Genomic DNA, 11690 nt, shown 5'->3' on the forward strand with positions numbered 1-11690 from the left:
GGAGATTAGACAACACAAAAGTCTATCTGCAGACACTGACAGCAGAGCAGCCAGCGAGCCTTTCTCTGATCTGCGGTCGGGACCAGTCAGTGCTGTCACCTCCCCAAAAGAGGACTTGTCAAAATACAAAATACAAGCTGTGCAGCAGGTACTCTGAGGCTTTGATTAGACAGTCATAGCGGTCTGTTATAGAGATCGGTCATTATTCAGAAATAACAAACCTCTGAATTCAGCGATTGACCAATGAGAATCAAGCATTGAACCAAGCCATGTAGGCCTATATAACATACAATCCACAGAAACATTAATTTAAATATTAAGCCCTTCAAAGGCATAAGATATAACAGATATAACATCGACAAAATCATATATTTACAGTAACTTAGATAGCACAGGAGGAGGCTGGATAACAGACAGCTGCACATTAAGAGTGAAACTTGACTGTAGAGCTAAGATAATGTCTAGTGTACCGATTTACAGCCACTATAATAGGGCAATGTTAAAACGGTGGCATTTGTTCCTCAAAATAGTGTGAATGTGCGTGCAAAGATTCACCGCAATTGGACAATGTGTTTATAATTTTGTTGCATTTTGTTCACAATTGGCCACTCCTCCTGGTCAATCTTTATAGCCAATCAGGATTATGATTATGAAACATTGTCTTGATCACATGACTATAGAGATAATGTGGACCGATTTGCATGAAATTTGGATGAAATCTCGCAATGTCAAAAAAACATTTGTTTTACATAAGTCGGCCTCCTGGTGGCGCTATAAAAGCCAGATGTGCAAAGGTTTTTCCCTGGCCCCTAGGGAGAACACATACAAAGTTACATGAGGTCGGGACCCTGAATCAACATGTTATAGCACCACCATGAGGCTGATTTGAAATGTTTCAAGTGGCAGTTCTTCCTCGGGAATGTGCGTGCAAAATGATTGTGTCAAGTTCATGATTTGGGGCATTTTGGTTGTTTTTAATTAACAGACAGAGCTTGTGCAAAGCAATGGATGTTCATTCATGGTGATGGAAGGAGAGCCTCATGGCTGCCTGGGCTCAGGTCATATAGGTCACATCTTAGCTCATGCTCTGGTATATGAAGCTGCGAAGTGTCACATTAGCATGATGCTGTTCCTTCACTGTTCCGTTACAAATGGGGGTTATGGCTATACTATCAACCTCCCAGATTGGTTAGAGCAGTGATCCTCAAATTATTCTGTCCACGACCCCAGAAGTAAGTATAGCCTTGCCGAGCCGTGAGGCCCATAGGGCAGGAGCCTATCTCTCCTGTTTCTGTAGCGTGAGGCAGCTTGATGTACAAGTACACCCCCTGGACATGACGCTAGTATGTCGCAGGGACTTACCCCCCAATCCAACCCTTGATGCTGAGTGTCAAGCAGGGAGGCATTGGGTCCCATTTGTACAGTCTTTGGTATGACCCGGCCGGGGATTGAACCCCAACCTCGAGTCCCAGTCTCAGGGCGGACACTCTAACTACAAGGCCACTGAGCTGGTTAGAACATAATAATATTTGACCCCCCCACCCTGAAATTGCAGACCCGTGTATAATGTACCCTGCAGACTTATAGGCCTACTGGATGTTTGTTTGTTTGTTTACTGTTGAGTGAGAAAACAATGCATGATGCATATTAAGCAAACATCTGGGGACCCCCCCCCCAAAAAAAATAAATAACTTGGAGATCTCCCTGGGGATACCGACCCACAGTTTGAGAACCACTGGGTTCATCACAGTGTGTTGTAAGCTTTTAAATTTGCATTTTTGGCAAAACGATTTGTTGTAAAGGGGCAGAAAAAGGAATGGGCCAAGGATGCCCTGCATTAGTCAACAAAGTATGAAGGGTTTAATTGGCTAAAGCTGCTCTGTCTAACATTCCTCTCTATATAAATTGACTCAAAATTTGTGTCAGATCCTGTGTCTATAGGTGTCTATAGTTGACCTGTGCCCCGAGGGGCACTTTATCTAGTTTTCTATCAATTACTCATTCGGTGAAGCGTTGACTTCATGGGGAAATGTTGCTTCTGTTGCATTCCTTCCCGTGAATGAAGAATCCTAAAACAACCGTCACAGCGATTTTATAGTAATTATTGAGTAAGTGTCATGTATCCACTTTGTGTCCTTTACTTACGACACTGTTTTCCCATTGAACGTGTTTAATATTTAAAGCACGTCCAGGAACAACAGTCAAAAGCACAAAAGAAGAACATTTCCCGTCAATTCAAGGCTTTACACATGGTGAGTAACCCCATGCTAGCCCCTGGACCCTGCTGACTGTATACTGTATCATGGAATGGTGGACAGTAATTGGGCTTTTGGGAACCGTCCTTACTGTAAATACTCCACTACATTTCACAGACAAAATTGCACTTTTGACTCCACTATATTAATTTCTAGGAAAGGAACCCTGCATGGGGAGCCAAACAAAAGATTTAATGTATTGAAAAATCACCCTATTTTTGCAGATTTCTGATATTTGCATTCTTTCTTCCACCTACATTTCGTGCGTGCGTGCGTGCGTGCGTTTGTGCGTGCGTGTGTGTGTGTGTGTGTGTGTGTGTGTGTGTGTGTGTGTGTGTGTGTGCGTGCGTGCGCGACTTGTTTATCCTGTGTGAGATATCTCTCCTGAATTGGTATCCCAACTTGAAAATGCATAATTTCCTGTTTACTAAAGCACTGGAGAGACAGCTATAGTGAAAGTAAACACCTGTTACTGAACACATATAGCAATGATTGCTATGAGAATATTGACACTCATTTGAATAAACACCATGCACTTACTGCACCTTTACAGATTAAAAAAAAAAAACATTTCTGAAGACACTTTCAGCATTTCTATAAAAAAAAAATCCATTTAAGGATATTGAAAACATTAGCTACTCTGTTATAATTCTTGACTGTCATTGCACTAAGTAAGAAAACATACATCACTCGTCATGATGAATAGCCACTGTGTACCTTCATGCTATGTGTCTGGAGTTGTGAGTAGGATTTGGTTTGACATTGATGCATTATATTTGTGTTTCAACAAAGTTGGAAATTCTCACTGCTTACGCCATCAGTATGTCATCAACTCGTCACTTTTGATAGAGGCAAAGCTTAATTTATACACCCTGGAACAAGTAGGCTATACTTTATGTTTAAGTAAAAGTATCAATATCACAATGAAGAATACTCTGTTAGAAGTAAATAGCCTGTATTCAAAGTTTTAAAAAAAAACCCATCTTGAGTTAAAGAACCAAAGTATTCGCACCAAAATATACGTATTCATTTATTTATTTTCTAAATATAATTTATTTCTAAAATAGCTCACAGCTTGTTATTTTGTGTTTTGTAATCTAAACTTGTTACTAAAGTTTCCAATAATTGTACTGCAGTAAAAACTATAATATTTACCACTGAGATCCAGTGGAGCCTTAAGTATAAAATATTAAAAAAATGGAAATGCTCAAGCACAGCTCTTGATTAAATGCACTTGTGTGCCCTCGGTGGTGCCCCAGCAGGGCAAAGAAATTCCACTGAAGCAAAAATACAACAAAGTGTCCAAAATTCTATCATGGGGGTCCCTGGCATATCTTTTTTATGGGGGTCCGCGGGATAATTAGTGTCAATTTGCAGGTCCTCGACATGAATAAGTTTGGGAACCTTAATAGTTACTGCAAAAAGTAACCGCGTTACGTAATGCATTACAACTTACGTCACACGTCGCAACACACTGGTCTTGTGTCCTGTCTGTGTTTAATGGCTGCTCCAATTCATTTCCAATGAAAGTCAGAACACAGCCATTAAACACGGACAAGACACAAGATAGACACAAGTCACATGTTTTATGTGTGAATGCAGCCTTATAGTGGTACCCCTCATACAAGCATCGCACGCTTTGCCTCCTAGGCTATGTGCATCTCTCTCTCTCTCTCTCTCTCTCTCTCTCTCTCTCTCTCTCTCATCCTTTTCATATACCAATCTAACAGTCAAAATCAACATGACTTCTGTTTCAAGGCCAATCCAATCATCCACGATGAAAACTTTTGTTGTGTGTGTACGTGATTGCGTGCGTCAACTCAAATCCCAACTGAACCACATTTTCCATCCATGAGCTTCTGTGTGGTGTAAAGATGTTATCAGTATGCATGTGGTTTTAGAGGATGTTTGAGAAAGGGAGTAGAGTTCATCTCTCCACAGCCCCTAGGCTCTGGGCCCTGGTAATGTTCTCCTGCTCTACGTTACTAGTTATTAGTTGAATGTTGAGGCTCTGCTGGCCTCACCATGCCCTTTTCCCTTCACCTTTGCACAAGCAAGTGTAACTGTAAACCAGAGACTTTAGAGGGCTGTATTTTGCGTGTCTTAAGTACCAGGTATTTAGTTTACTCAAGTTATGGAATAAGACCTGGTACTTACTTGCACACATGGCATCAACGCATGGTGTTGTGTGCAGGCGCCCTACACTCTGTCTTTCTTTTATCATTCATTTTTTAAGAGCCTGCCCAGGGACTACAGATGAAATTTAGCTTTGGCTAACTCTGGCCCATTTACATTGATGTGAAAACTGACATGTTGATAAATGAGCTTTGTCCCTGTCAAATAAATAAGATGTAGTTATAATATTAAAATATATGTCTTCCCTATGTATTTTTGGGTTTTTCCTGAAAGCTGAAAGCCTTTGAGTCAAAAGGCCCATTTAATACACCACTTTAGTGACGTCATAACCCTAACCCAGATTCCCAGATTCGGCACAAACAAGGGACTAAATTAGTTTCGCTCCTATGCCACCAAAATGTGGAACGCCCTACCAACAGTAATTAAGACATGCAAATCCCTTGACTCCTTCAAAACCACTCTCAAAGGGCAACTACGGACGCAATTCGAAACTATTTGACATTTTTTTACATTTTAAAATAGTACAAATAGCAGATCTACAAGCTAACAACATGTCAATGTAGATTGGCTAGTTGAACTATTTTTAAATGTTTTAAAATAGTAAAAAATGGCAAATAAGTTTAGGGATAAGGGGTAAGGGGCAAGATGGAGCCCTCAGTGTCAAACCACTACTAGTATGGCCCTCGCTGCACAGGGTGCCGATGCGATGCCGCGAGCTCCAGGATGAAATGACTGAGGGGGAGTTAAAATGGCTAGTATATAGTAAAATAACATGTACGTGAGCAACTGAGCGTACCAGGCCCCCTCTGGCACCCTGTGGTGGACCCTTAAGGACCAGATGATATCTCCACACTGGCCTTGGAACTCCTCGGGGTCCCCCAGGAGGAAGTTGCTAATGTTGCTCTGGAAAGGGAAGTCTGGAGCTCGTTTGAACTGTTACCACCGCAAAACACGATTTGCTCAAGGTTGTGGAGTTAATGTTGTGCCAATTTATTATTCACACGTGTTTAAATATAACTTGCACGTGTTTCAGAACATACAAATCCTGTTTTACAAATATGTATTCATGTAGGCTACTGTATGTATAGCAGGCTGTATTCAGAAGCATACCGGAAACCAACAGAAGACTTCTGGAAAGTTTTAAGACGTGACTGACTAAATTAGCAATTTAAACACTGGTTTCAACCCGCCAGTAAGGAAAAGCAGGTGCATTCACTTTTTGGATACGATGTGCGGAAAATGTAAGAATTGTGCATTGTGGCAAGCATTTGCCAGTGTCGCCCTGTGCCGGTAGCCGGTTCAGTGGAACCTCATCTCGGAGCTACATAGCGGAGGGAGAGGTTCCATATGGAGATACTCTAAACATAACCCTAACCTGTGGCTATGTATAAAGCTACAACATTTACGCGGTGACATGCATTCTGTCAATGTAGACAATGCAACCTGTCAGTTTGCAGAATGGTAACATTTCTTATCTGGCGATCAGGTTGGTTTGGGGTTTGGTTTAGGATTACTGTAGGTTTGATGCGTTAGGAGTCGGACTTAGGGTTTGGTATTATGTAAAATCTATTGGTCTGTTTTCTCTTTACAAAAATGTACAGTGACAAGTGGCTTGGGCCCAAAAAGAACACTGGTTTAGTGAATGTGCTTGAGGAAGGGAGCAGAGCTCCAATTTCTCCAGTGGAGTAATGTTCTCCTCCACTGGATTCAATTAGTTAATTGGAAGGACACACACCCAGCTCTGCTGGCCTCAAGCTGTCTTTTCCAGTTCACCTTTGACAAGTAAGCAGAAAGGTGTGTCTGCCCCTTAAGCTGTGTACAAGGCTCAGTTTAAATAGTTTCAATAAAAGCTACGAGAGCTTTTATTGAGGGAAAAGGAAGGAACCTTCCTTTTCCCTCAATAAAGTTGCCGCCTGTTGTTCCTGCCTGTCGACTACAAATCAATACTACAACATGACGTAACGATATCATCCGCTCCCGAGAGGATCATACAGACTTTTGAAACAGAGACCAGGCTATGTGTTAAATGCCAATATGTTTAGTATACTAGTTTGGATTGGGAAGGAATTCACATGGCATAATTGCTTTCATCTTGTGTTTGGAAGTCAAAGTATACTTTACAAAAGAACAATACAACGTTAGAAATGTTACAATTATAAACATAACGTATATTTTGGTTAAGTATATTTTTATGTCAAATCTTTTGTATTTTTACCCAAGTCAGAATACAGGCCTTTTGGCTGTGGCTCAGCGGTCCAGGCACCTTGGCCGGTAGCCATGTGCCACGGGTTCGACACGGGTTCGGGCTTCACTGCATGTCACTCCCCCATCTCTCTCCCCCATTTCCTGTCAGCCTCTATAAAGAAATATAAAATAAAGGCAAAAGGTGCAAAAGAAAACATTAATACAGGCCTTTTTCTTGTAACACAGTATTTTTTATATTGTAGGATTATTAGTGCCTTCATATACTCTTATTACCAATGGCTTGAGATTTCGTTTGCTTGTTTCTGAATTGAAATTTGTGCTTCCATCATGTAGCACTAGCAGCCTATTATCTTTTTAAACCTGATGTTGTAGGATAAGGATATTGTATCTACATCACTGTTTCTCAAACACCCATTTTCAGGGGTCTGTGTGCTTGTAGATCAGCTATTTAAACTAGTTTGAGTCCCAGGGAAACGCCACATTTCTCTTTATATAGGCCGGGTCTCAAGCTAAAAGTTTTGTGTACCACTGATCTACATTATTTGAATATGGCTCCCCCTGCTGGGACAGCCTGGTTGTGCTAGAGAAAAAAACAACTTTCCAGTAATTAGATAGTGGGGAGTGGAATTATTGCTGCAGTTGCTGCTGTCATAATTCCACTCTACAACCCCTCTGTTTGACATTGACACTATATACCTTGCTCAAACACAATCCATTCATTGTTAATGGGAATGTAATGTTTGTGTAGGACAAAGTTTGTGCACACACAACAAAAGCTGGATATAGCGCCCCTCAAAAGAAAAGAAAAAAAAACTGTTATACAGTTGATTTGGTTGGACCACCCAAACTGAAGCCGCACCCACAGCTGTTGTAGTATGATAAAGGGGGAGAGGTTAGGGGAGGGGTTGATATTGTGATGTCACTAACGTGGTGTAAAATACACAGGAAAGACTACCTGTATTTCAATATTCTAACCACACCTGGGGGTCTATTAGACTTAGAGCAATGTTAACTCCATAGATGTTAACTCCATAGACACAAAGTCACGGCACTCTCTTTAAGTCAAACAGCAGTTTCTCTATCTAAGAACACCCTCTGGGGGGTTGATTCTGAGTTGTGACCTGCATAGGGACTGCTATGGCATCCTCAGGGTTGGCTGCTGCAGTAACAAGCTGAGATCATTACACCAATTAGATGAACTTAGATCACAACTTGAACTTGGCTGAGACTGTGAGGACCCCGTAGGGGCCGGTGTACTCTGAGGGCCCCCTATAGGGGCCGGTGTACAACTCCAAAGTGTGGATCGCCGTCACTCCATTAAATCTGTCACGGGTCCAGACAATTCAGCTTCACTCACATAACATGCACAGAGGACAGTGTTTAAAGCTATAGCCCAATGAGCCTTGACCCCAGGTTCATGTACACTGCTGGGGGAATACATCTCAAGGCCTTGATGGAAACACCAACAATTCTCATGGACACTGTAGGCTACCATGAAAACTGATTCCAGAAAAACACACACTCCAGATGTGCAAACATGAGGTAAACCTTTGGCTATAGTAGTAGTACACCCTACCAACAACAATTTGAACCCAATACAGAGGGAGAAATTGAGGGAGTATTCGATTCTATAGAGTATTCTATAATTCTATAGGCTACTGCTCGTGCTCACGTGATGTCTCTTGATGACTAATAATATTCCCTGACAAAAACTTAAAAATATAGTTGGTTTCAGAATATCAGTAGGCCTATTGAGTTTGTGCTTGAAATGTAGGCTACTGTAATTCTGCAAACTGTTAATAAATATCAATCAGATGTGAAAATTAAATCGCATGTGTTGTGGCTCCTGTGTGTGTGTGTGTGTGTGTGTGAGTGAGAGAGAGGGGGGGGGGGGTCAAGGGGTGTGGATGAAAGTTTGATAAAAGCAGTGGTGGAGGGATTTATTAAATGTTTTATTGTTTTATATGTGTTATGTTATATGTAGCTATTATTGTTTAGGCTATATTGTTGTAGCTATTATTGTTTATTGTTTTAGCTGTTATTTGTATTAATAATTATGCAAAGTAAAGAGTAAAGCTGCAAATAATAATTGTTGTGGACTCTGGAATAATAAAAACTAAAGTGCAATATTTGCCTCTATATATTATATATTTTTCTAGTGAAAATAGTCAAATGAAGTAAAAGTATGCCTACCTACCTACATACAACAGCGTGTCGTTATGACAATTAAGGCAAATGTCAACATTTTATCTTGAACGACTGATGATTGTCTAAACTGGCTCAGTTGGCCCGCCTACTGTTAGTTTCACTGTGGGTTGGACTTTAACCGTTTACAGAATCCGGAAGATAACACAGACAGTATCTCTTATTTTCAGTTGAAGCTAACTCATAACCTGAAACACGGCCGTGTATTTTCAATCAATTTTTTGGAGTGGACTCGCAGTCTCGCACAACAACAACAACATGGCTGTAAGCGTGAAAAGGTTTTACGATCTCACCGCTAAACTCTTGTCTGGAGAAACCCTGAAGTTATCAGCTCTACAAGGAAAGGTTGTGCTCATAGAGAATGTCGCCTCCCTCTGAGGAACAACAACCAGGGATTATGCCCAGATGAACGACCTCCATGCGCGCTACGCCGCGCACGGACTGGTTGTCCTGGGGGTCCCCTGCAATCAGTTTGGACATCAGGTAGGCCTACTACAGTACATTATTATTTTATACTAAATTACTAGTATACGTTTAGCAAACGAGTTTAGATTTAGGTTGGCTGAAAATAAAGTACAGGTATTTCTTGCTGCCTATTCCTAATAGCACTGCCTGGAGTGGCCACAAGGGGGTTTTAATGAAAACCCTTTTTAATAGCTAGTTGGCATTTAGGTTTTTGATTGATTGATTTAAGTATTTATTAACAGTTTGTAGAATTACAGTACTTTGCACAACAACTCAATACAAAAACTGTTAACTGTGAGTGGACGACCCAATAAAGCATTAGCCTACACTTGTTTACAAGAGGGTCCACCTTGTTCAATATTCATCAAAACATTTAGAAACGTACAAATATACACTTCTATTTAGCCAAAGAACAGAACAGGAATTCATCATAAATGGAAAAGAAACACAGTGAGTGAGGGGAAAAGGGGTGGGTCGGGGGGGATTCAGATTTTACGGGGGCCAGTTTCGGATTGCAGCCGTCCGTATAGGTGCCCTTTGCAATCAGTTTTGAAGGAGTCAAGGGATTCGCATGTCTTAATGACTGTTGGTAGGGCGTTCCACATTTTGGTGGCATAGGAGCGAAAATAATTTAGTCCCTTGTTTGTGCCGAATCTGGGTTGCACATGGTTTGTTGCACTCCTTCTGGTGTTGTGGGTGTGGACTTAATTGACATTAAGGAAGTATTTAGACAGGTACATGGGTATCTTGGTGGTGTATCGAATCTTGTGGACCAGAACCATTGAAAGATGCTGTACTCTGTCGTCAACTCTAAGCCATTCCAGCTTGTCAAAGTGTGCAGGGGTGGGGTGGGTTCGGGGGGTGAGGCCCAGTAGAAGCCTGACCAGTTTGTTTTGGGAAGTGTCAGTGTTATTTTAACTCTGACAGCGATCCATTTGGACCCTTGGTGCCCCCCTGACCATACGTTAACTCAAGAAATCTATTTTCTACACAGTATGGAAACAATGCTATAACTAAGCTGTAAAATCTCAAAACCTAAATATAGGTTTCAAAATATGTAAACTGGCTAAGCATAACTTAAGCATGTATTATTTAAGTAGGATTTACTGTGTGTAATAAACTGATTCTGTTCTTTCTTTGTGAACAGGAAAATTGCAAGAATGATGAAATACTCAGATCCTTAAAGTATGTCCGTCCAGGCAATGGTTTTGAGCCAAAGTTCCAACTCCTTGAAAAAGTGGATGTGAATGGAAAAGACACCCACCCCCTGTTCGTCTATTTGAAAGAGAAGCTGCCATTCCCCAGTGATGACTCCATGGCTCTCATGGGGGACCCCAGGTTCATCATGTGGAGTCCAGTCCAGAGGAATGACATCTCCTGGAACTTTGAGAAGTTCCTGGTCGGTCCTGACGGGGAACCCTACAAGCGCTACAGCCGGAAGTTTCTCACCAGTGACATCGAGGCAGACATTAAAGAGCTCCTTAAGAGGGTCCCAATGACACCATTGTAAAGCCGAAGAGGAGCCCAAGTGCTTTTGTGACATGCACTACAGTTCAGCCTGTTTACTAAATGAAGACACTCCTTGAAATGCTTTGTCTGGGGAGGGTTCTGATGATGATGTAAATGTCTGAACTTAATGTGTATTATGTGACTGTCATAAATATCTTGAAAGGGAAAATAAACACTTCATTATATGCATTGTTATTTTGTTTGTTGTATATAGGCTATACTATATTAAAATTGCTGTTGGTCGATGGTGGGTGCATGCATGGTCAGAGAAACATCTGGACTTGCGAGGTGCACCGTTGCTCCGATCAGCACAAACACTGTGTTCAAATCAGGGGTCCGAGACAATGAATAGTCACACCCTTGGTGTAACTAGATATCTCTGAGTTGTCTAAAATTATTAGAAAACCTTATAACCATAGGGAAGTTCAATATAGATTAAGGATTTTAGCTGATAGTATTTTAATTGTGCATTTTTCATTTTTGCATTAAGAATCATAACCAGATGGAAATGTCATATTCTTGCAACATCAATAAGATAGGTATCTACAACCTTTCCCTTGACATAACCTTGAGTCAGGCATAGTGTGTTTGTGTATAGTGCAAGACACTGCTGTATCGGCCTACATTAGGAGGGGCTGTGACATTGATTGAGCAAATTAATGAGCCTGGAAATAATTGTCTAATGGAAAATAATTTAAATAAATACACTTTTTAGAAGATTGAAGATGTAGAAGATTACTATGTTTAGCTTGCCAAAAAGGGGAAAATACTGGTTGTATTATTAGACTAGGTTACTCACAACTTCACAAGGCACCTGCTGAAGAACTGGTCTATAGTAGGCCTGCTTGATGAGGAATGTGTGCTTTTCTGACTTTAAGTGTTTCAACACCCGTGACCCTACAACAGGATAACCTT

General features: G+C 41.0%; 2 protein-coding genes across 2 annotated transcripts in view; both read left to right on the top strand.

Moving 5' to 3' along the window:
- LOC308330666 (RNA-binding protein 5-like) overlaps nucleotides 1–11690 on the top strand; it is a 239561-nt gene that overhangs the window by 203508 nt on the left and 24363 nt on the right. The window lies entirely within an intron of this gene.
- gpx1a (glutathione peroxidase 1a) lies at nucleotides 8950–10948 on the top strand. Its single transcript, XM_080791472.1, has 2 exons — nucleotides 8950–9284; nucleotides 10414–10948. The coding sequence occupies exons 1-2, from the start codon at nucleotides 9060–9062 to the stop codon at nucleotides 10774–10776; spliced, it is 588 nt and encodes a 195-aa protein (XP_080647598.1). The 5' UTR covers nucleotides 8950–9059; the 3' UTR covers nucleotides 10777–10948.

Source organism: Protomyctophum bolini (genome assembly GCF_963924005.1).
Source record: "Protomyctophum bolini genome assembly, chromosome: 2".
In the NCBI taxonomy this organism is placed as follows: Eukaryota; Metazoa; Chordata; class Actinopteri; order Myctophiformes; family Myctophidae; genus Protomyctophum; species Protomyctophum bolini.